The sequence below is a fragment of the Sturnira hondurensis genome, unplaced genomic scaffold (genome assembly GCF_014824575.4).
Source record: "Sturnira hondurensis isolate 20B ecotype Veracruz unplaced genomic scaffold, ASM1482457v3 Scaffold0019216, whole genome shotgun sequence".
NCBI lineage: Eukaryota > Metazoa > Chordata > Mammalia > Chiroptera > Phyllostomidae > Sturnira > Sturnira hondurensis.
This window is the reverse complement of record NW_028091847.1, coordinates 6,997,534-7,023,215: the sequence shown is the minus strand read 5'-3', so window position 1 is coordinate 7,023,215 and position 25,682 is coordinate 6,997,534. Positions and strand designations below refer to the sequence as shown.

General features: G+C 48.4%; 1 protein-coding gene across 1 annotated transcript in view; it reads right to left on the bottom strand.

Annotated features, from left to right (window-relative positions):
- Window positions 1-25,682, bottom strand: part of KCNH1 (potassium voltage-gated channel subfamily H member 1) — a 320,423-nt gene that overhangs the window by 79,115 nt on the left and 215,626 nt on the right. Inside the window, exons 8-9 of the mRNA XM_037027620.1 lie at window positions 22,236-22,435; window positions 15,925-16,177 (exon numbers count right to left, since the gene is read on the bottom strand). Of these exons, the coding sequence (XP_036883515.1) occupies window positions 15,925-16,177; window positions 22,236-22,435 (453 nt within the window). The remainder of the gene's footprint in view (window positions 1-15,924; window positions 16,178-22,235; window positions 22,436-25,682) is intronic.

Sequence of the window (25,682 nt, the reverse complement as noted above, 5' to 3'; positions counted from 1 at the left end):
GAAGGCACTGGGAGAGGTTGAGAGATCTCTGCAGGGGGCACACAGCGCAGGAGACACTAAGACCCTGCGGATCATTTCATCCTGTGAAGGGCACTTGCGGAGGCTGGAGCTGGGAGAATAGGACTTGGGCAGGTTTGGAGGGGTGGTTGATCAGGGCAAATGCCAGGGGTGCTGGAACTGGGGCCCCGGGAGGGTGGCACAGCCCATCCTCATGTTAAAGAGTCGCAGGGGAGGAAGCAATTCTACTGTAAACTGACAATTCTCCAGGAAAAGGCTCTGTTCACTCCAAGACAAGTTCTGAGCCAGCTTGGCAGGCCAGAGAGGGGAGGGCAAAAACGAAATATACAGCTGCTTCTCCTCGCTGTTCCCTGTCACCTGCTCTTGTGAGGACCCCTCACAGTGGGGAATCCTGCACTAGGCAACAAATAATTCTGCAGTTAAAGTCATCATCTGCCACTAAAGTCAAGTTATCTCCAGACCCAAACCAATTAGAATGGACTCAGTCAGTCTTTCACGCAGCTTCTGGCAGGCACCATTCCTAGGGGCCGAGGGATGGCAGTGGAATGACAGACACAGTGCCGTGAGACTCGGGATTATAACATGACAGGGGCTGCGATGGGGGAGATGGCAGGAGGGGTATCAGCTCAAGTTCAAGGGCTCAGGGAAGACTCCAGGATGTGTGAGCTGGCTCCAGTGAACCAGCATGAAGATGAAGCACAGAGACGACTCCACGGAGAGGAAACGGCACAGGACTTGGCTTTTTGGCAGGACTGAAAGCTTCTGCCTCTGGAAAACCCCGTGTTTTGGATTATGTGCTCCTTCCCTTACCTGCAGAGATGAGTGTTGCCATTGCATTTTGTAATCCTTTGATGAAGGGGCCTGGTCTCCTCACTCAGCTGCAAACCCACCCGAACACCTGCCATACTCTGCACCCTGACTGTGCAACGCCAGCTCGTTCAGTGGCTGGATCCACTGCGATGTTGGCGGCCCCACTGTGGGTGCTGAGAGGCGCCAGGAACATGGGGTGCAATGAGGGCCAGCCCCTCCCAGCCCCCACTGCCTTTACTCCTCCTCTCTGGGGCATCAGGATGTCCTCTGTCCTCAACCCATTTCAGGGCTGGAGGGGCCTGTCACTTACTTCATGGGGATGGTGAAATGTGACTGCAGAGACCCTGGCATGGCTCAGAGGGTCTCTGAGGGGGAAAGCCACTGTCTTCTGTTCCTAGAAATGATTCCACGTGTGAGATCCAGAGTAAAGGGGCTGGGTCACTCTCCCCAGCAAGCCCTGAGCAGACCGTGTGCACACCACTGACGGATGGTCCAGGAAGACGTCGGTGAGGACATGCACAGGTCTCAGACCTCCTGCATTCCTCACATGTGCCAGGCATGTTAAATTCGGGTCCTCTCCTTTGTCCTCGGACACAAGTCTAAGACACAAAAAAAATTCACCAAAATCTCCCCCTCCCTGGTACTGCCTCAGCCTGTCTTCCGAGTACTTCCTCATCCATTCTCTCAATACAAGCTAGCTTCGCGGCCAGACAAGCTGAGTTAAAGCTCAGCCGCCCCCTGTCAGGGTTTGAGCTGGCCTCTGCCAGCCTCTCCCCCTCCCCCACCCTGCAGTCGCAGCCAGGTTCTTCTAGTTCCTCCAGGCCCAGCTCCGCTCTCCCCTCAGGACCTTCCCAGCATTGCCTCCGACAGGCCACCCTGCTGCTTGGTCTGGGTGACCCCTTAACCGGAGCAGCTGCCATCACGCACGCCCTGGGCACACTGGAACCACCCCTCCTGCCGCTGATGGCTGCACCCCGACAGTGTCTCTGGCACTCAGCAGGCACTCCGGGGGTGTGCAGAAACCGACGCGCTGGGGGTCTTACTCAACCTCTCCTGGTCTCAGTGGAGTCAGCTATAAGATGTGCATAAAAATACCACCTCCTGGGGCTGCTGTAAGCTTCACGTGCAATAAGGCAGACAAAGCACTGTGCTTGGAACATAGTAGCCGTGCAAAAAATAGTAGCCACAATAAAAGAATCCTCTTAACAGCCCTGTAAGGATATTGCAGAGGCATCATCAGCCGCATTGTAAGAAGAGGAATGTGGGCTCCGAAGGGGTGAGATGACTGCCGAGACCCCACGAGCTTTCCTCACGCTGCCACGGGCCTCCACCCCGGGTGGGGGGTGGGGGGGCGCTGAGCAGTGCTCCCAGGGGGTGTCCTCTGCTGGCCCTCCTCCCAGTCAGCATTTATGGAGACCTGCCTTGGATGGGCGCTGTGCAAAGTAACAGGGAAAAGGACCAGTCGGAGGCAGCTTTGATCTCTGGGAGGTTAAGGCCTGGGAATCCAGCTGTTTCCCTAAAGCAATTTTCTCCTCTTTATCCTAACAGAACCCACGACTTTTAGGAAGATGATCAGACTGCCCTGCAGCGAGGTGAGGCCATCTGTCCACGTGCTGGTTAAGGTGTGGGGAACACAGGGATGGTGACAACTTCTGGGGCAGGGTCTGCCCTTCCCCTCTGTCCCTTCCTCCTGGCTGGAACAAGGTTGCGTATTCTCTTGGACCAGGAGGCCAAGGTGATGACCTAGTTAGGATAGAGCAACAGGCTGGAAGAAGGCTGGGTGCTCACACCGTGGAGTTGCCATACTAGCTGTCTTATGCCTGGACTGCTACCCGAGAGAAACCCAAGTTTCTGTCTCGTGTAAATGTTCCTTCGGGGGGGGGCGCGAGCTGTGCAGCAGCTGAGCCCACACCTGAGCCAGTTCAGGAGTCCACTGTCCAGTGGGGGGGCGGGGGGCAGCAAGCTGAGCTCAGTGGGGAGGCGCACACACACCTGCCTTCTCGTCTGCTCCAGGGAAAAGCACAGGTTTCCACGTCTGCAGGCCTGTGCAGCAACGTGATGCTGGGGGGCTCTGGAAGCCCATTCACAGCAGACGCTCCAGAACCTTGAGCTAAACACCTCGGCCATACTCACCCTCTTCCTGGCCCAGCCCTGACTGGACTGGGGAGCCTGGCTCAGCAGAGACTGTACTGGGGAGATTTACGCTGCATCAGGCCAGACAGGGGCTGGGGACCCTGCCTCAGGTGCCACCACGTGCCCCACCCCAATGGTGCCAAGTCCGAGCTTTCCAGCTTATTTTGGAATTCTTAATAACTCTCCCACATGAGTTGATGGCTCTCTCCCTTGGTTGTCTGAGATCGTGGAGAAGAGTGGGTAAGCACAGTGTTGACACCTTGAATTTTGCCTCATCTTATCTGTTGTGAATCTGCAAAGTCCCTCTTCTTGTTCGTACTGAGGAAAACAAAAAACAAACAAACAACAACAACAACAAAAATGCCGCTGGCATTCTGGAACCTCTGCTTCAACTGCCACGGTTTCGAGAAGTGGGGATGCACATCGAGGACAGACAGACATAGTGGAATCTCATCAGTTTGCCTTCCCGTCCGAGTGGTAAAAATACGCTACTAGGAATAAAGCCTTAGCTTCACCTGCCACGTCTTATCTGGTTGTGCTGTGGTGTCGGGGGCTGAGCCAATATGTTTTGATGGATTTCTTTTGCCAACTAAAAAAGCTGGGACTGGAGACGCTGGGAAGGCCTCAGCCCCATGAACAGGTGCACGTTTCACCACATACCTCAGAGGGCTGTCTCCTTCTAGAAAGGTCGGCTCTCATTTTAGGTTTTACGGGAGAGTTCAATGATGTCTAAGAAATACTTGTTTTCTTTTGAGGTCAGCACAAAGGGCAGTGATAATTGCACTTTTCTGCAAACCAGCCCTACAGCGGAGATGGGACGCTGCGTGGGTCAACCACATACGTGGTCAACAAGACCTTCACAGGAACCCGTGACCTCGTACGCCAAGTCTGCATTGGATTGGCGGTTCCCAAAGGCGGGGTTACATCTCACCATCTTCGCACACAATTCAATCCAGTCCAACAATCTGGCCTTCCCTACCCACAGACCAGGCAGCGCTCCAGTGGCGGAGGGGGATAAGACGGATGGGTGTTACATAGTCTCTACGTTCAAGGGCCTTACAATTAAGGAGACAAACTTACGACTTTGGCTCCATGTAGGTAACGACGAAGCATCAAACAAGTAAAAATGGAATGCCAAGGTATGTGGAGACTGGGCTAGGCAGGACCATGGCAACTTCACGGAGAAAAAGGAAATGGAGCTGGCTTTCTATGGTAAGGCAAGACAATTTAGATACATGAGATAGACAGGCAATTTTTCCGAAGAGCAGAGGAAGAAAGCTGGGTGGCTGGGAACGAAGACAGCTGGTTTGGGATATGTTGAGCTTCCTTTTACAGCTTCGGTTTGTCGGTAGTTATTTACATTGCCTCTGCCCTCTGACTGCTAAGGGGAAATGACCTAGACCTACCTGTGCCCGCCCGATGTTTCCCTCTGGGAAGGCAGCTCCACCACGTCACACTCTTGGCCTCTCTCTTCCACTTGTCTAAGGAGTTTGGAGAAGAGGCTGCCCGTGTGAGACCAGCCCCTTGCTCCATCCTCGGGGCCTGTCTGCTCACAGGAAGCAGGTCTCTCTGTCCCTCCACACCATGAGCTTTGCAGGGTGATCCTCACAGGGGCAGGTTTGTGCTGGTCAGCACGGCCAGGGTGGGTCCGATTCTGGGGCTCAATATTGGTAAGCCTCTTTGGATGCAGATACCATGCACGTTCTCCAATATTAGCCTTATCAGAAAAATAAAAGATGATTTTTGTCTTGTGCCTATCTTATTTTCTCTCTCGTGCTTTGGAATTCGGGGGCGATCAATGCAATTTGTTAAGCACCCCCGAACCCAACACCCACCTCTCTTCATACTTGATCTTGCTCCTGACACCCCTAATCCACTAACACTACTTTCACAATAGTCGATAAGTTTTCCTGATAAAGCTAAAAGATATTTGTTAGTCCTCCGCTTGTAACAGCTCTTTGATTCTAATGTATATACTTAAGTTGTTTAGCATTTTTTAGCTCTGAACTCAGAACGTGTCTTACAATCAGTGATAAGTCACAGTTTAATTGGCAGCATTCTTTCTTGGGCAACGAAATATTGGCGTGTTTTATAACCCATGACGTCATCTGGTCAGTGAATAAAGTTCTGGAACAGTTGAAGATACCATTCCCCTTCTCCTTAACTTCTGCAATCCCCCTCTTTCCCAGTCTCTCCCCCCCTGCTGGCTTCACAGCAGGCTCTCACACTTGCCCCATATAAACGTATTCTTCCGGGCTCCACTCTAGACGGTCTTGCTTCTTACCCACCCTCCCCCTGCTGCTTGGGTTTGCTCCACCTCTCCTCTCCCTGGCTTCACTCGCCACCTGGATCACAATGACCCCCAGGTTTATGCCCTGAGCCTAGGTTCTCTTCCGAGACCAGGATCTCCCACTGGACACTTTCACTCAGCTCAGATCCACAGGGGCAAATGGAACTGGCGTCCCTCCCAGGTGAACCTAGACTCCAGTGTCCCTCATCCCAGTGAAGGTCATCAGGGTCATTCCAGACTCCTCCCTCGTCCCCACAGCCAGGAAACGACCAAGCTCTGACAACCTGATCTACCAAATGTCTTTTGAGCGTATCTACTTTTCTCTACTTCCACTGCCACTGAGTCACTTCAGGTCACTCATCTCTCAGCATCCTCCTCGCTGGTCTCCCTGTCTGCTATCCATTCTCTTCATGGCAGCCGGGATGATCTCTACAAACACAAATGTGATTCTGTCACTCTTCTGCTTTCACGTCTTTGTGGATGCTATTTCTTCTGCCTGCAACACTCTTTAATCCCTTAGCCCAACCACCAATATCATACTGCTGCACCTGGTGGAATTCAATTCATCATGCAAGTGTCAGTCCGGATACCACCTCTGTCAGGAAGCCTTCTTTGGTTTCTCCTGGCTGGTCTATCTTACCAGCTCCCACAGTATCCCATTCTTACTCCTAATACAGATCTTGGCACTGTATCATACAACTGCATATTTACTTGCCTGTCTCCCTTGTGAGACTGTTAGTTCTAAGCCAGACACATTTGTTTGGTTCATCGTTTTATCTCCAATCCCCAGCATGACACCTGGCATGTTCATGGAGTGACTGAATCAACACATCAGTGACAAAAATGGGTCTGAGCGATCGACGTAAGGTGGGCCAGGATAGGGAAGACTTAGAACGCCTTAGGATGGATGGCTTGAGGGAGCGACTTGGTCTCTAGTCTGCATGCAGGCACCTGGGTATCCTCGGGTAGCCCCATTGTCAGCCCGACTCAAGAAGGAATTTGCTGACCTGCTCATAAACACTCCCATAGTCCCCTCTGATCCAGATTGACACTCAGCTGACACTGAACCTACAGACAAAATTTAAAAGGAAATGAAGATCATGAATATCAGAAATGAGCTTATGATACAAATGTTCTCTGTAAAGGCATGGAAACCTCACCCGAATGTGGGACACCAGCCTTCCTCATGGAGAAGACGCTGAGTGTGAGCAAAGGACCCCGCACCTCTGCTTGCTTGGGGCCACCCACTTGATGAAACTAACGCAAAGGTTTGGAAGCATCACGACGAGTCTCCTTCTGTTCTTCACAACTGCAGCTGGATAAAATTAAGTTAGCTGAATGTCTCTCCACTAACTTACATGGACCACAAATCTTCCCCAACAAGCAGGTGATAATTTTCCAAGATTGCTCTAGGTGAAAATTAAAAAGTCGCTTGATTTTTCCCTTTCTGTTTATAAAACCATCTACAGTGGTACCTCAGTACCTGTCGTTAATTCATTCGGAACTTGAGACCAATCACAAAACTGATGAGCACGAAGCAAGCGACAAGGGATGAGGCATTTTCTCTCGTGGGGCAGCAGCGTGACTCACAGGAGTTCGAGCAAGTACAAGGAGTCCCAAGCAAGTGCCAAGTGATGAACATGCCTTTCTCATCCAAATGCGACGAGTTCAGGGTTTGACAAGTTCGGAAGCTGACAAGTCCTGAGGTATGACTGCAAGTGCATTGTAGAAAATAATTGACATATATTAAAAAAATAGGCCACCATCCAGAAAACATCAGCTAACATTATGGTACACGTTCCATCTCCCTTCTACTCATATATGCATATTTATGTGATTGAGGTTACTGTTACTGCATCTGTAGTCATATATTCTGCTTTCCCCCCACTTAATATTATATTGGAAACACTTTGCCTGCCAGTAAAACTTCTTACATCTTGATTTACTGTAATTTTTTATTTAACCAATTTGCTCTGCCTGGACAGTAAAGTTACGAGAATGTCCTTTAGAAAGATCTATTAACTCTCCTAACTGCCAGTGTCTTCAGGGACTGAAAACCAATTTTTAAAAATTGCTTAAGCAAAAACAGAATTAGGAAAGAGAGCCTGGTCCCCACCCCCACCCTCTCTCAATCAGGTAACATGTTCATTACGTGATACAAATGTTTTTGCAATGCTGAATGTCGAGATTATTCACACTATACCTCTTCGCTTACAGTGTGGATTTAATGTAATTGCTCTGGTTGATGGAACAACGGCATGAATATTAATGCTTGGTTGGAGTGTTTAGAGAGACACTTCAGCAGAGCTTCCTCCTCTTGTGCTGAGCACGAAAATACCTTATGATACACATTTTATTATATGGCACTTCAGCTAGTCCACTCGGTATGTGGAATAATGCACCCCGGAAGATGGCAGTGCAGGGAGTGGGGGACGTCCCCTCACCCCCTCCAGCTCACAAAAATCTCAGGAGCATCTCTGTGAAGGGCTTAGCTTCTCCATCTCTAAAATAATGAGGGTGTAAAGAAAGCTTTTGCTGTTTCTTAAACCTGCGTGAGATAGCCAGTCTGTCTTCCCTGTCCAGCCCAATTGTCTTCCTAACCGAGAACTGTTTGAGGGAGGGGTTGGTGGTTCCTACTAAAATAAATGTCATCATTTTCTGATTATATCAGTGAATGTCAAGTCTTTAAAAAGGTTGGTTTTTTTTTCCAAATTGTATCCTAAACACCGAAAGGATGTATAAAACTTGGAATGATGTTGACTTTCTCAAGATCTGTTTGAAAAATAAATGTACCGATTTTGAAAGTAGCATATGCCATTTTAAAGAAGATTAGAAAATAGACAAATATAAAACAAAGAAAAAGAAAATCTTCTATAGCCTGACAAGCCAGGAGATTGTGACATGCTGATGAAGATGCTGGGGGGTGACAAGGCTTTTATCCTCAAACATTTCTCCAATTATAGCTGAGATTATATCGCACTTAAAAATTGTATTTTACTCACTTTACTCACCTTAAGTTTCTAATTACATGTACAGTTCTTTGTGAGCATGCTGAAGGGCCAACTCCCATTTCTTTTAAAATGCTCTGAAATACTTGGTTATTTTGAAAAATATTCATATGTGCTCTCTGTACCTGTTCTCTCCGCATCCTCTACTCCCATTCTTTCCTCTGAATCCTAAGTCTCTGTCTGAAGCCCTGGCTTCTCTTCCCAACAACAACCCACCGTGCTGAGTAGCTGTTGAGGGTTCCACTGGTCTTTAAGTCAAAACCACATCACTTTTCTCTCCCCGGTCTCCTTCTCCTGGAGGCCTTACATCACCAATGTCTCCACCTCCCTTCTGACTCGAACGTCAGAATCCCCCCTCGCACCTCCCTGACCACTCCGAGTGTACAGCCTCAGACTCTCCTTCCAGAATGTCCCATCCACCCCTCCCTCCCACCTAAGGTTGCCAGATTTAGCAAATAAACATACAGGACACCCAGTTAAAGCTGAATTTCAGACACATGGGTACTCTTTTTTTTAGCATAAATATGTCCCATTTGCTGTTTGGAAATATTTAAGCTAAAAAGAACTTGTGCATCATACGCCATCCAAATTTAACTGTATTTTACTTGGCAGCCTACTTCTCTCCTAGCATCTCCTGCCCATGGGCCTTGACAACGCCTATCTCTTCTCTAAGCCATAGTCACCTCAGGACCTGCTGGTCTCTGTGTCTAATTCATGCATCTTACAAACCACAGTTCTAATGGTGTCACGCATGACTCACCACCTTCAGGGTTCCCCACAGCCTAGTTCTTCAAGCTGACACTTAGAAATGCCCCCAGATGAGCCTTGAGCTGCCTCCCCAGCCCCAGGCCCCACTGCTGCCCCTCAGGGCTCTCAATTCCAGCACCAAGTGCCGGTTTCATGGCCACAAAACACATCCTTCCCCAGGCCTCGGCCTCCACCGCGCTTTCCATCTACAATGCCCTGCCTCATATATCCGAATCCTGACTCCATCTTCACAGAGTCCATCCTAGGCTGGACCCTCTTCTCTTGCGTATAGATCACTAGTCGTCTATCCTACCGTTTTGGCAGGTCAGAAATAGTTGAACACTGGCAATTTCATATGGTTTAGGTGACTATGATAAAGGGCCCCTACCTCTGGCTTCCCTGCTTTACAGGATCATCATCTCATCTCTTTCCACAAAAAACATCAAGTAGTGACTGTCTACAACAATGTCCCTAAGGTGCCGCCCTCCAACCACATTCAGTGGAATCACTCAAGGGAGGGAGGGCTTGCTGACCCTGCAGACCCCAAGGCTCGCCCTAGAGCTGCAAGATCAGAATCCACAAGGAGGGACCTGGGAATCTGCACTGTGAACAAATTTTCCATCTGATCATTACACTCATTGACATTGAGAATCACCAGCCAACGTGGGAAGTCTTCTCAGCCTACGCTGCTCGCACTGGTCCCTGAATATGCCTACACATAATCCTGCCTCGAGTGGCACCGGAGGCTCATGCTGCTCTTCCCACTTTAAAACCCAGCCTAGCAGACACTCTGCTGGTCCTGCCAAGCCCCGTCAATTTGTTACCTCCTCCACCAACATTTCCCCGTCCACTCCAGGAAGTCTGCAGAAAGGGGAGCCTGTGTTACTCATTGTCACTAACCACACATGTATCTCCCCAGCTGGGAAAGAACGTCCATTCAAGACAAGGATTTTTCTCTACATCCCTCCTCAAAGAGGCTTAACACCATGTTATGCCATGATAGTTGGTAAATAAACAGATACCACATCAATATCCAGGCAAGGTCATTGGATTATTTAAAGCAAGGATGAGCATGCCTTCCCTATTAGGGGGAAAAAGACTCCATCTGTGAGAAAGTATTTACATGTTCACGCGTTCATCTCAGGAGAGTGTAAATCTTAGCTCGGTGGCAGCAGGACTGCAATCGGAAAGCTGACTGGGATGACTTGATGGGTCCGCCCATCAGCCTCCCTCATGGCTGCTCGCCTTCCCTGGCCCATCCACAAGCCGCGAAGGGTTTCGTCTTTGAAAGCCATGACCAGATCTGTTCCAAAAAGACACTGCAGGCTCAACAGAATAAACCTATCACCTTTCAATCCTCCTTCTCCTCTTCTTCCTCCTCCAGCTCTATTGCCTATTTAGTCACTGCCAGAAACTAGTCCCTCTCTTCGCCTCCCACATTCTGGAAGTTCTCCCTCCCCTGATATCTTTGGACTCCGGCTCTTCTTCTACATTCCTCCCACCACCTCCCTGGGGTCCTCATGGTTTCTCACCTAAGCCTCCTACTAGCCTCCACACCTCCGAATTTGTGGAGCCAGATCTTCATGTTACTCTTGTTTTTGAAACTTTCTCTGGGCCCCTCATCCCACAAGAGGAAGTCCACACCCTTATTTTGGCCCATGGGGACTTTCACAGCCTGACTTTCAATTTGATTCAATGCAGTTCAACGCAGTAAGCAGCTTCTAGTGCCCTCCACATGCTGGGCTAAGCCAGAGATGTGAAATCAAAGGATCTCAGCGCATAGGAGAGGTAGGTGAGCCAATGGGATTGATGCATTGGGATGGGCTTGGCAGAACCACAGGAGGCCTTGGAGACGGAACCGACTAGTGGAAACTCCTGCGGGAGTTAACGCAGAGCCAGAGCAACAGCAAGTCTCCAGGTCCAGGTCCAGGGCTCTTTACACTACTCAAGGCAGCCCGGCCAAAAGGACCTCAGTCTTGCCAGAATGAAATAAAACAAAACAAAAGACCCAAGATGACCCATGATTAAACCACAACATACGCAGGACTCATAAAAGTGACTCCAGAAACATTAAGTCACAGCGAAACAAGATCATTTAAATACTGCTTTTATAAGATGGAGACTTGCAGAGATGGACTGCACTGAAGCACAGCCCTGATGGATCCACTCACTCTGGCCATGTAATGCACACTGCGAAAGACTGAGAGTTACTCGCAAATGTTAATAGTGCTGCTTGGTCAGGGGCTGAAATGGATGCCTGTGTCTTTTTATACTCATATCTATAAAAAACTAGAAAAATTATTTTTAAAAATATCATAAAAATGCATATGGTGAAATCTTAAATTTATTTTGCAGAGCTGAGAAACTAAATTTGAGAAGACAGTAAATAGTTTCTAAGAGAATTCCAAAGGGAGATTGCGAGGGTGTCATTTCAAAATGAAGGCAGAGAACATCAGCAGAAAAAAAAACCTCATAGGAGATTGTTTAGTATATTCTGTCCTCAGGACACAGCATGGCCTTCACTCCTAGAAAGATACGGTCTACGTTTGCAGGACCGTGCTTTTAAACTGGGGGCCAAAGCAGGTCAAGAAAGCAACTTAGTGGGTCATGAGAGTCAATTTCTTTTTAAATGAAAAATAACAGAATCTAATAGAAAATGCCAGCTGCATTTTATGTCGCAAAAGTAAGTACTGAGTTTTATGTATAACTGTGTGCACACATGTTGATTAGTTCGTGGTGTCGTAAACATTTCAGATGGTGAGTTGCAGTTCAGCAAGTTTGAAAAACCATCCCTTAGAACTCTCGCATTCCGGAGGGTTCTCTTAAAACATACACTAGACCCACTCAGTTATGAACAGTGACCTTTTTCCTCACTCCTGCAGTCTGTGCTAAAATTAAACAGAGAATGGGGTGGAGTATTAGAACTGAAAGCAGGAAACACATCAGCAGAAAGTAAATGAGTGAGCTGATAACAAGGGGCTAGAAACCAAACAGATGAGATAAATGAGGTTTTTTTCCTAAAGACTCCTGTCCTGTGATAACTGAAGGGGACCTAGCCATTCCGCTTTATCACTGAGCACTGGATACACAGCAGCTGCTCGATAATTACTTGTCCCATGATCCTCTAGAAGCACCCGCATTCTATGATCGCACGTATCAAGCCGTGTGATTGTTGCTTTTTTAGTAATGTCGGTCTCCTCCACCGAAGCTCCCTGAAGGCTGGGCTACTGTTGGGTCCACAGCTGCACCCCCACCTCTCTGACAGTGCCTGGCAAGGGTTCTGTAAATTTTGGCTGGGTTGAACTGAAGGGCATCAAAGGGCAATAAAGATATAGCTTTCATAACTATCCGATGCTTGAACCCCCTTCGTAAGAACAAACCGATTTCAATTCATTCAGCAAAAGGTATTCTAATCAGAGAAAAACAGCCCTGAATTTAAGTTTCCAGAAAGCAAATAGCTTGGAACCTCTCAATGTGTCCTGGTCCAGAGGTCGGGTTGACTCAAAGACCTCGTATCATCCTTGTATAGAAGAAGAGCCTCTTAAAATGTCCCGGCCACTGGGGACCCATGGAAGATGCTTTTGCTAGTCTGGACAGCTTGAGGGCATTGCTACCTGGAGCAGGCGGGATGCTCAGGAAGGCCCGAGGCAGAGGGCTGAACTTGGAGGAGCAGTCAGGTGACCAGGTAAACCAACGATAAATCAAGCCCATAAGAAGCCCAGGCTGAGGGGAAATGGGACATGGCTTGGACATAGTCATTTGCCTTCCTCCCTCTCCTGTGGCTCTGTCATACTTCCATGGCTGGGTGTCCACACTCAACTCCTGACAGTGCAGCTGTTGAAGGGGCATCAACAAGGGCACCCTGAGCATCCTACCTGCTCCAGTTAGCAATGCCCTCAAGTTGTCCAGACTACGGAAGGTGAATAGCATTCCTTGGAAAGGCATATGGTGATTTATCAGGGTGGGGGAGTGGGAGAGGGATGGGTGAAAGACGCCCTACACCACAAGATCAATTCAAATTCAATTCAAAGGAGAGCCTACTAGTCACTAGTTACTCTTCCTCTCAGCCAGGCAAACACCCCGACTGCTATTACTAACAGGAAGTCCTCTTTATCAGGGACACTGATTAAAGACAGGTGTAAATGTCATTTCCCTGCAGCTACAATAAAGTAATGGGTGTCCCGTTCATACACAGTCAAGCCTCACATCGTGTGGATGGGAGAGACAGGGAACAGGATAACCCTGTCAGTAGAACGCAGTGGACACCAGAAATCCAGAACACTTACTTTAGAGAACAATTTCAGCCTCCCTCCCCCACCCAGTCTCTATTCCAGTCTCCAGCAAATGCTGAAGTAATGAAAAATCTTCCCTGATTATTAATCTGAGCAGAATGTAACCAAGAGAGCAAGGTCGCTTAGTGCTGAGGGAGCAAGAGGAGGCTGCATATTATACTCTTGAAGGCTAAACAGGAACAAAGTTTGGAATTAAAAAAAAATACTGTGTCAAGAAACTTAGTTCGAATTGCATTTCCAACTTTGGTGTAACATACTGTGGTTTTGGACTATAAGACGCACCCCCTTCCCCCAATTTGGGAGGGAAGGGGGTGCGTCTTATAATCCGAATGTAGCTTACCTGGCTCACTGCGGCAGGGGCGGGGTGGGGGGCGGCCGTGGAACAGGGTCACAGGTTATTAAATATTTTACCACATTTTTTGCTTCAAAAATTTTTTCTTATTTTCCCCCTCTACTACCTAGGTGCGTCTTATGGTCCGGTGCGTCTTATAGTCCTAAAATCAGCAATCACTCTGTCTCAGATTCCTAAAATAAGGGGGAATTGAAATCAAACCCTGGAATTATCTTCTGGAGGGCGGGCTCCTTATCGTACAGGCCTCCCCCGCTGGGTGAGTATTTTAGGAACCCATCTGTATCAGTGTACCAGCTGAGGTTATGGTGAGAAGCTGTGCTTGGCTTCGGTGAATTTTGGGGGGAGACATTTTCAACGCATCGGCCCATCTCATGATGGTGATTTACAAGTGCACCTGTCCACACCACACTGAGTGTTCATCAGTTTTTGACCAAAAATGACATGACCCCCTGACCCACCCTCTCTATTCACCCGATCTCTCCCCCAATGATTTTTTAAAGATTTTATTTATTTATCTTTAGAGGGGAAGGGACGGAGAGAAGGATTAATGTATGGTTGCCTCTCATGAGTCCCCTGCTGGGAACTGGCCTGCAACCCAGGCATGTGCCCTGACTGGGAATCGAACCACGATTGTGTGGTTCACAGGCCCGCGCTCAATCCACTGAGCTACACCAGCCAGGGCCCCCAATGATTTTTTGTTTGCTTGTTTCCCTGGATAAAAAAAAGACCCCAGGGGTTTTGCCGAGGTGGAAGAGGTGAAAAAAATGGCAGAAGCACTAGAAGGCGTCAAATCAACAAATTCAAAGCCTGTTTTGAGCGATGGAAAAAAGTATCTTGACAGGGGCATTGCATTTAATGGAGAGGACTTTGGAGGTGGCTGAAGCTTAAACATATAAGAATAAATACACAATTTTTTATAAATACATTTTTGGTTCCTCCTCGTGTATGTCCACAGTGTCTAGCAGTACCCAGCAGCCTGGTGGGCCAGCAAACCACATAAATCCTCATCAGGACTGCAGTATCACAAGGTGAGGCGGAGCAGAAGTTTCGGAGTCTGAGGGACTCCAGGAGGCTGTGAGGTCTTGGGGGAGTCTCCTAACCTCTCTGAGTTTTCACTGTCTCATACATAAAACAGGGATAACACACTCACTTCACAGGGTTACTCTAAGGGTTCACTGAGAATCTGTATGTAAAACGCCTGGTGCAGAATAGATGACCGTGAATAATGGATCTTATTATGATGGCCTGCCCACTCAGAGTAAAATGCCCCCAATCAGGAGCTGCCCTGAAGCTACCTCAGGCAATCGGATGAATCTCTCAAAGGCCACTGATGCTCAACATGGAAAACACCAATGTGTGTCCCACAACTCTCTCTGCCTCCCCGGTTCCTTATCACAGTGTCTGGTGAACCAGCTTCCCTGTTACCCAAGTGAGAAACCCCACAACGCCCCTGGACTCTCTGCTCTCCTCCCACAGTGAATCCTCCAACAGGCGCTGTCAATTCTGCTTTTTGCTTGACAGCTCCATTTGCTTCTCTTCATTGGCTCACCATCAGCTTGCCCCCAGATGACATGTCTCCAACCTCACCTGCCATCCCCAGCCTTCTCCTTGCAATCCACCCTCCATGCTGCAACTACCGTCACCTGTCTAAAGCGCAAATCTGATCGTGACCCTCCCCTGCTTTAAGCCCTTCATTCTGGCTCCCCCAAAGTAAGATCCAAGTCCTCTAATGTGGATCCCAGCACCTGCACGGCCAGCCTCCCCCCGGGGGCCTCCCAGCTCCATCTCTCCCCATACCCCTTTGATGTGTGCGTTCCAGCTCAGCACATAAAACCATGCTCTCTCTCTGCAGGGACTTCACACATGCTGCCCCCTCTGCCCGGAACTGTCCTTTGTCCTGTCTCTTCTCCATGCTAACTCATTCTCATCATTCGTTTTTCAGTTTAGGTGTCATTTCTTCCAGGAAGTCCTCCCGACACTTGAATACAGCTTTAGATGCCCCTTCCACTGTATGCAAATGTCTGCTTATTTGTTTATCTCCCCAGTTGACTGGGTGGCTTTTGAGAACAAAACCCATTTCTGTCACGCAATACCCCAAGTGCCACTAAACAGGCACTCAACTATTTGTTTGTTGGATACAGGCACAGACGCTAACAATTGTTCCTCCCCCTGGTGCAATCTCTGGTTGAAGGCAGCAGTGGCCTTAGGCTGCCCAACAGCTAAGCCATAATCTTGGGCACCAGAAGGCTTCCTTCCAGCAGAGGCAACACCTACCTAGGATGGCCACCACCTCGTCGTCCTGGATCACCTCCAGGGAGCCGGAGACCACAAAGCAGAGGTTGTCCACACTCTCTCCGGCGTGGTAGATGAGGTCCCCCGGGGCACAGTGCACCGTCTGGAACTCCATGGCCAGCGCCCGCAGGCAGCCATCGCTGGCCAGCCGGAAAGCCGGGTGCTCCTTGAACACCTTGCGGTTCAGGTGCACGCAGATGTCAGCTCTCATGTCCTTGGGGCAGATCTGCAGGACCTGGCCGAGCAGGGGAAGGAAGAGTGTCAGGGTGCTCCTCGCTGAGGCCTCCAGTTCACCACCTCTCCACACCTGGGAGCAGAAGCTCGTGCCCCCCCTCCACCCCCAGAGGCCAGATGGCACTCTCGGCCCTGGTGGACAAGACAGCGGGTCCCTGGCCTCGTGGTGCTTACTGTCTGTGGGAGGCAGTGACCATGAAAACCTGTGTTAACTGCTCAGAAACAGGTCCTGAGAGCGGGGGGTTGGGGGGGGCTGGAAGAATGTGGGACTCTTAAGTAGCTGGGAGAGGCCTCTCTGAGGAGGTGACATTTGAGTTGACACCTGCATAAGGTGTCAGAGGGAACCCTGTGAAGAATGAACATTCCAGAAGAATAACTAAGGCTGTGAAGAGACTGCAGCAATAGCCAATGTGAATAAGGGGAAGGGGGTGGATGAGGTTTGGGGAGAACACCAAGCAAGAGGGCATGTAGAGACATCAAGGATGCAAAGCTTTTGACTTATTCTGAGTGTGATGAGGACACACTGGAAGATTTCCAGCAGGGAGGTGACAGGACCTGAACTATATTTTAGGGGATCAATGCAGCTACAGAATGGAGTCAGAGGGTCCTGACTTTCAGAGAGAAAGAATGGAGCCAAGGAGTCAAGCAGCGGCAAGAGAGCCAGATTGAGGTGCTGGGCCCCTCCTCCATCCCCTCTGTATGGAGACAGCTTGCAAGAGGAAGTAAGCTCGCAAGGAAAACTGCAGAGACAAATAAGGTCCAGTTCTATCCAGTTGGGCCAGGCACTCTGACCCCAAAAGGTGACCTACAGTCAATTATAGTCCATTATAATATCATTAGCATTGTATAATCCTGTACCCATCAGGCGCCAACACCATGCAGTTTCAGAAAGACCAAATAAAGATAGAAACTTCCTTTCCCATTGGGAAGGTGGTGCCTCACCTGCTCTGCTTAGACCCACACCTTCAGGAGCTCCTCCCCACTAACCCAAATATAAGCCCAGCCCCCAAGACGCCCAGGGTGATGCACTCCCTATCTGAGTGTGTATTTTCACTTTAATAAAACCTCTGTGCTTCTCTGAATCTTTCTGTCTAGTTCTCAAATCCTCTCTCACGTGGAGACAAGAACCTGGACACTGTCACTGGGCTGAGGCCTCCCTTGGCCTCCCGGTGAGCCTCTGACATCAAGTTTAGGTCACTCCCGCAGGTGTGACGTAAGAGCCTAGGGGACTTGGACTGGAACGCTGGCAGTGGAGCCAGGGAGAAGTGATCCGATTCAGACCACATTTTGAAGATGGAGCCGACAATCTGCAGAGGGCTGGAATGCGGGTGTGATTGAAAGAGAGACACAAATAGTATTACCTAAGCACTTACTGTGTGCCATGTATTGCTAAGTACTTTAGAGTGGTTCACTCATTTCATACTTATTTTACAGCATCTTATTTTATGCCAGGAACCATTCTAGGTTCTGAGGATGTCGCAGGGAACGAAATAGACAAAACCCCTGCCTTCATGTAACGTCTGGTGGGAGGAGACAAACAATAAGCAAAATAATTTAACAGTAAGTGCTAAAAAGAAGAGTAAAGAAAGAGAAGGAAAGTCAGGGAGGGTTGTGATTTTACATTTTCAAGCATTAGCTAATCGAATCCTCACACAAACCCTAGGATGTAAGGGCTGCTATTGTACCATTTTGCAGATGAGGAAACCGGGACACAGAGAAGATGCTAAAGGGGCACAGCCAGGAAACGGCGGAGCTGGGAGCTTCCACCAGGCAGCTGGACTCCAGAGCCTAGTTTAGCTACTAACCCCTTCTTACATCACATGGCTACACCCCCCAAAATGGGCTTGTGATTTACTTCTCAGCATTTAGGAAATCAAAGCAAATGGGAATGTAGGAGGCCATGCAGGTCTCATGCTTCAAAGACAAAAGGCTTCCTCAGCCTCCTCTAGGGGGAGAAATATTTCCCCGGACAAAATTTTGTCCCGAAACCATGGCATAGCCCCTTACAAACTAAGTAACACAGTAAGACCCCAAGTGGACTTTTTCGGAGAAATTAGGAGTGTTCCTAAATTAACCCTTCTCCCATCCTCGCCTGGGAACAAAGCTGAGGGCATGACATCAGCCATGTCCTGTGAGGCCACTTCCTTGGTGAGGTGGTTTCTTCCCCATCCCTGCTTCTCTGCCTTAGCCCAGGCCATTTGCCTCTGTGCCTGGAGCTCACCGTGGACTTTGGAAATCCTGCCGTTTCCTCCAAAACCCAGCTCAAATCTCAGCTTACCCTCGGCAGCTTCACTCACCTGACGTCCCACCCCCTCAGGTGCCCCTGCGTTCTACACAGAGGCGTGGCAGTGGAAAGAGGGCCAACGGTTGACACCCCACCTCCTTCCTCTCCAGGGGATTTAACTACTCTGCCCTTTCATGTCGCCTATAAAATGCACATTGCTCACACTGGCTGATGAGGATTAAAGAAAATTGCATCTCCCAGCATACTTCCTCGGGACAGTGCCTGGTCCTAGCAGGAGACTTGAGAAATGCCAGTCCCTCCCTCTGTGTTCTTGCTCTGGGTCTGCAGGGTGCTGAAGCAGCCAGCATGTTCCCCAGCAGAGGGGATGGAAGGCTGGCGGAGACGGAGGAAGATCCAGGCTAGCAATGCTTGGGCGGAATGTTTGCTAATACTTTCCTCTTTAAAGCTCATTGAAAACAAGACTTTCTGTAGAAATGTGGCTTTAATTTGGATCCTCTTCTCTCCAAACAGAACACAGGGGAGTGTGGAGTGCTCACATGTCATGTCAAAACTGTGCCCAGTGGTTCAAAACTAAGATTTATTCTTTCAAGTTCACTTTTAAATAGTTGGTTTCCCCCTGGCTGGACTTTGCTGGCAGAGGCTGCTAGCAAAGCAGCCTGAACGAGACCCTGGCATGGTGACAATATTTTATTTATGGGCTCTGCTCCCAGAGCCACTGGAAAGTGCGTGTAAGGAGGAGAGGGACCGTGGAGTGGAAATCACGGACTGTCACGGCCATCGGGCCTCTCCAGCCTCCTTCTGTGGGCTCCATACTGTGCAGGCTGGGGGACCCCGGATTCCTGTCTCTGAGGGAGGGTGTCAGCTCAAGGCCCTGAAATGGGCCATGTTTCCTATCACTTGGAGCTGAGAAGAGACTATCTGCTAGCCCCTGAGGCCTTGAAGGCCACAGGGAGATGTCACCACAGAAGCCCCAGGAGCCACCTCAGACTGGGCAGGCCAGCAGCATGGCTAAGGGAACAGGCTCCAGGGCTGGGCGGATCTGGATCCAGTTCCTGGCTTTAGCACTTAGTAGTCATGGGGACTTGAAGCAATGCTGAGCTTTTCCCCAAGTCTTCACTTTGGAACTGGAACACAGAACTCTGCTGAGGGTCCCCTGAGCTGGCATACCCAGTGCTCAGTGCACGTGGCTCTCATTTCTGACGTTCTCCACCCAGGAGAGTAGCGGCTAGGCGCGACGGAGGCTCTGACGTCCAAAGGGTCAGAGCCCAAAGGGCCTTGGAGGTTGGCTTTAGCATAAAAGTCATCTAGTTTCCAGGTGCCACAGACTCAGAAGGACAAGTGACATGCTCAAAGTCACCAGACAACAAGTGGATAACTGAATGAGCCCAACACTGTCACACCCCCACCCCACGCCCCGACCACACAGCCCAGCCCCGGATCCCCGGGTCATCACTGACCATCCTGACTCAGAATGGGGAGAAGGGACCCAGGGGGAGCCATGGGTCCATGGGACTGGCCCTCTCTGTAGCAGCTGCCAGCCAGGAAGAGCAGCCATCCCAGGCCAGGCTCTGTGGTGAGATGCCACAGTAGCCCATCTTCCATCGGATCAGAACCTGGGGCAGATCCCAGGGCCCTTCAGGGTCGTGAGGCAAGAGGAGGGGAAGAAAGGGCCAGTGCTGACAGGGCTGTCTCCCTCGGTGAGCCACCCAGCTCAGCCCTGCAGTGAGGGTGGGGGAGGGCCTTCTCTCCCACAACCAGCTTTCCAAAGGCATCGTGGCCCCTGGGAAAAGAAGCCCCGGGACCTAGAGATCAAAGTTCCTTTCTGCTCCATCAGCTCCCAATCACCCACAGAACCCAGGGCCTTGCTGAGAGAGCAGAGCAGAAACAACAGGCACAGCCAGGAACTGTCCTGCCCCACCCGATGCCTGGCTTGTCTGAGAGATGGGGGCAGGTCTGTCTGGACTCATCCTTCTTTCCTTGGGCACATGTTTTCAATTTTCAAAAACTGACAGTAGGAAAAGCATAAGCTTTGAAGGAAAAAAAAACTGAGTTCAAATCCTGTTTGAATTTTTCTTTTTGTTTTTTTAAAGAAAGTTATGTTTTTCCAGTTATTCAACTTTTTCAAAGAAGTTTTTATTTCTTTGTGTAGTTATGTATTTGAGAGAGAGAAACATCGATTTTTTGTTCCACTTATGCTTTCTTTGGTTGACTCTTTTATGTGCCCTTATTGGGGATCGAACTCACAACCTTGGCATATTGGCACGATGCCCCAACTGAGCTACTTGGCCAGGGTAGCTTTGCCATTCTTAACTCTGTGACCCGGGGCAGTTAATAAAATTAACTGGGCCTCTGTGTCCCTATCCTTTTCAATAGAAACAGCAGCAGGGTTGTAGTGGAGCCCGGGTGAAGCAGGAATACAGGACCAGGCGCCTGGAGAAGGGCAGTAAATTTTCATGCTTAACGCACATTCAAGTCACCGTAGCTGGTGCTGCCGTGTCGGTGTGATGTCACCATTGTTATTATGGAAGGTGCTTAACCAAACCAAAGCATTGTTCCTCTCAAATTTGGATCAGTTAAGTTTAGTTCAATTTTTCCTTTTGAACTGTCAACTCTCATCTGACTATTCTAACGGAGGAAGACTAGAGCATGAAGAGTTGCCCAAAGCCAACTGACTTTGGCTCTGAATGTGTCATAAGGCATTTTTGCGGTAGTCTTATCTTTGTTTTCCTCATTCGAACAACAAAAGGAATCAGTATTCCTAAGTACTTACAAATTGACGATAAAAGGAAAAGTGTCGTTGAAAAGACTGAAAAGCAGAGGAAAACTGACCTAGGGTCCACATTTGGGCATATAGAAAACTTGAAAAGGAGATAATTCTCAAATGCATAATAGAAAGTCTGCTTAGCTTCATTCTTTTCTATACCACCAAACTTTCTTTACTTTATTGACATGCACCTAGAACAATAAACACAACTCGTAGAAAACAACAGGGATTTGTGACCGCTTTCATTTTCCAGGTGAGAAAACTGATGCCTAAGGAGGCGGCTATGTGCGGCTCTGCTCAAGTCAGCCGCTGATGAAGGCACACGCCCTTGCTCAGCATTTCCCAGCCCTCTCTGATGAATAGGGTCACTTGTAAAAATGCAGGCTTCTGGGTTGTCCACACCCTCCCCCCAGATTCTCATTCCATAGGTCTGGGGTGGAGGCTGGGAATCTTCTTTGAATGATCGCTTCATGAGATTCTTTTCAGGAGGACCAAGACTAAAGTGAGATCACAGAACTGCCTTGGGCACAAAACTGAAGGGGATGTTAAAAACTCAGTAATCCAGATAAATCATAGTTTATTTAATGCAATGTTTTTAAAAATTCATGCAAAAAGTCCATGATGAGCAAAATATCGAAAGTCCGAATAAACACAGGATCAATAGCAGTGCTAAGCCGCCTGGTGCCATCCTGCCCGGAGGCAGAAGGAATATCAGTGATACTAGGGACCTCACCCAGGGTGGCCCTTATTCTTATCACATACATTTGGGAAATTCCATGCAGGACAGATAGACTTCCAGTTCCTCTTTTCTCCAGGAGGCATACCCCGACTTTCCAATTTTCTAAATAATGGCTCTTAACTGCTAGTCTTTGAGCAAGGCTAATCTGAAAGCCATCAAAATTTCTGGGGGTAGGACCTGGACACACAAAACTCCCCAGGTGAATTCTGAGGTACAGCCAGGTATGAAAACAAGCGCCCTGGGAGAGCACCCAGGTCTCCCCAGGAAAGCTAGCAGAGAAGTGGTTTATCTGAGTGTGTCGCCCTCCTTACCTTCTCGGTGTCAATGCCTCTGGACATGGACCAGGTGGACACGATGTAATCCATGACGCGCTCACTCAGTCCCTTTGGCACCTGGTAGAGCTTCAGGAAGTCCCGAACGCTGTTGAGCATCTCATGGTACCTGTTGGTGTTGGCATACATCTGTTGGAAAATGGTTGTCACATTCCCGAAGATGGTGGCATAAAGAAGTGCTAGAGACGGGAAGAGGAGAAGGAACAACACATGAGCGGTCCCTGAACGAGGGCCTAAGAACACCCACCTTGCCCAAAGCAGGCCAGTGGCCAGAGCTGTCCTCTCCAGGACAGACTGTCCTGACCTTCCCACGAGAACCTCACCCCAGGAGCCTCTGGGAGCGGGCCACAAAGAAGAGTCTCCTAACGCCAGACCGGCAGGACAAAGCCAGGGTGGACTCGGGTTGACGTGACTGGGCCCAGAGCGAGGACAGGAGCAAGTGGCGGGTGGAGGTGGGGGCAGTTGGACTGCTTCACTCGAAAAGCCACAGAAAGTGTGAGCCACGGCTAAGGCCACCAGGCAGACGTGTTCCTATGAGCTCCACATCAACCCAAACCTGCCAGCAGGTAATCTTTATCGAACCTCGGCATGTGCCCAGCACTATGCTTCCTGCTGGGGACGGGAAGGTGAATGAGACGCTCAGCCCTGGCCCTCACACAGCAAACAGTGCAACAGAAGGACAGACCTGGAATGCGCAATCACAAGTAAATAAATCATAGCCAGTCTGCTGAGGGTGATGAAGGAAGTTCTGTCTTTGCTCTGCACTTATTGCTCAGGACGTTAATACAACCATGCATTTATTTCACTGTCATGCGAGTCCTGGGGGTGGGGGGGCGGGAAGCGTGGCTTTAATGTGGTCAGAATAAAATCCGATGCCCTCTGAGATGTAGCAAGGACGTACTCCATGCTCCTGCTGCCGCTCTTACATTACAGTGTCATGGATGACGACCACAATGTCATCACAAAACCCCACCTCCCACCTCCACCTCCCGTTGGCCTGGAATGCTGAGCTCCCGTGTCCACACATCCGGGAAACCTCCCCACAAGGGTGACCATGACTCCTAGCCGTGTCTACAGAGCTCGTATAACATGTGCTTCTTTCTTGACAAAGTACGAGTTGCTTGAAGACTGGGCCCATCTTTTCCTTGCCACTGTACCCCCGAGAGCTAACGCCATACCAGCACCCTGTAAATATTTGTCAGATTCGTGAGTTTCACACACATTTGTGCTCTGGCTTTTAAAAAAAACAAGCCAAATGTGCAAAAAACTGCACACGTTTAAAGGATACAATTTTATAGCCTTTGACATATGTATACACCCATAAAACCATTACCACAATCAAGCGAACATGTCTATCACCAAAATTTTGTCATGTCCCTTTTTAGTCTCTCCACCCCCTCCTGCTTCTCTCTACTCTCCACCTTCCCCTTGTTGAACAACCATTGGTGTTTTCTGTCACCACTGATTAGCTTTCATTTTCAACACTCATATACATTGAATCGTATGTTACGTGATTTTTAAACACATCTTTGTTGAGATAGAATCCACATACCATAAATACATCTACAAAGGTACACAGTTCAATGGCTTTAGTGTATGAACAGAGCTGTACAATCATCACTACATCCAAGTGTAGATTATTTCCATCCCCCAGAGAAACACTGTGCCCATTTGCAGTCATTCCTTATCTGCCCCGTCCTGTCCTCTAGCCAACCACTTGTGGCCTCTCTAGATTTGTCTATACTGGACATTTCATGTAAATTAAATCACACAATACGTGGCCTTCTGTGGCCAGCTTCTTTCATTTATCACAAAGTTTTCAAGGTGTATCCTTTTACCATTGAATAATATTCCATTGTATGAATATAGCCCTTTTCATTTATCCATTCATCAGTTCATGGGCACCGGGGTCATTTCCACTTCTTGGGATCATGAATGATGCTCCTACAAACACACATGTACTAATTGTTGTATTAACATGCTTTTATTTTTCATGGGTATATACCTAGCTGTGGGTTTGTTAGGTCACACGGTAACTCTATGTTTAATGTTTTGAGGAACTGAGGCATTTTACACTCTCACCAATGGTGTATAAGGGATCCCAACGTCTCCAACACCCTACCAATACTTGTCGCTCATTATCTGTTGTTTTTATTACTATTACCATCCTAATGAGTGTGATCTGCTAGCTCACTGTGGTTTTGATTTGCATTTCCCTGATAGCTAATGAGGTACCTTAAGTATCTCCTCATGTACCTGTTGGCCATTCATATATCTTTGGAGAAAAGTTTGCTCAAATCTTTTGCCTATTTTTCAGTTAGGTTGTTTGCCTTTTAATGATTGAGTCACGAGTGTTCTTTATATATACATGTAGAGAATTTTATTTATATGTATAAATTCTTTATCAGATATATGATTTACAAATACTTTCTCCTATCCTGTGAATTGTTTTATCACTTTCTTGATGGTATTGTTTTTGCACCATCAAAGTTATTAATTGTAAGGTAGTCCAATTCATCTTTATATTTTTGTACTGTATTGACTAGTTTCCTTCATTCCACATAATTACTTTGAGATTCATCCATGTTGTTGCACGTATGAACAATAGCTCATTTCTTCTTTTAAGAAAGAAAATTTTTGTGTTGAAATAACTATAGATTCACAGAAAGTTGTAAAGATAATGCAGGGAGATTCTATAAATCCCTCACCTAGTTGTCCCATTGGGTACATGTCACATGACAACGGTACCAATACCCAAACCAGAAGACTTGCATTGCTCTAAAGTGTGCGTATGATTCTGTGTCATTTTATCACATGTGTAGATTCATGTAACCGGCACCACATTCAGAACACAGAACTGTCCTGTTATCACAGAGACCTCCCTGGTGCTACTCACACTTCCCCTGGAAAGCACAAATCTCTTCTTTTTGATAATTACGTCATTTCAAGAGTGTCATATAAATGGAATCATACTGTTCACGATCTTTTGAGACTGGCTTTTTCCACTTAGCAAAATATCCTTGTGATCCATCTACCTTGTTGCATATATCAATAGTTCATTGCTTTCTATTGATAAATACCACCCCATGGTGTGAACACACCATATCATTATTTTCTGATAATCCGAGGCTTAACTGACAGACGAAGGGAGGGAAAAAACAGAGTGAGAGGAAGCCCTGGATCTAGAAGCAAGGGAGGGCTACCTTCAGTTGGGTCTGCTCGGCAGTTGCTGGCTACGGCTGCCTGAAAAACCGAGGACCAAATCTACCTGAAGAGAATTGTAAATGAGGATCGCAATGTGCCGCCAGCTCTGAAGAGCTACCAGGGAGTGGTGTCGATCTGAACAAAAGGAGGCAGATGAAAAGCAATAGCCAAAGCCCGAATAATGCAGACATCAGCTCTTCTGGGCTCCTAAACAGCATCCTG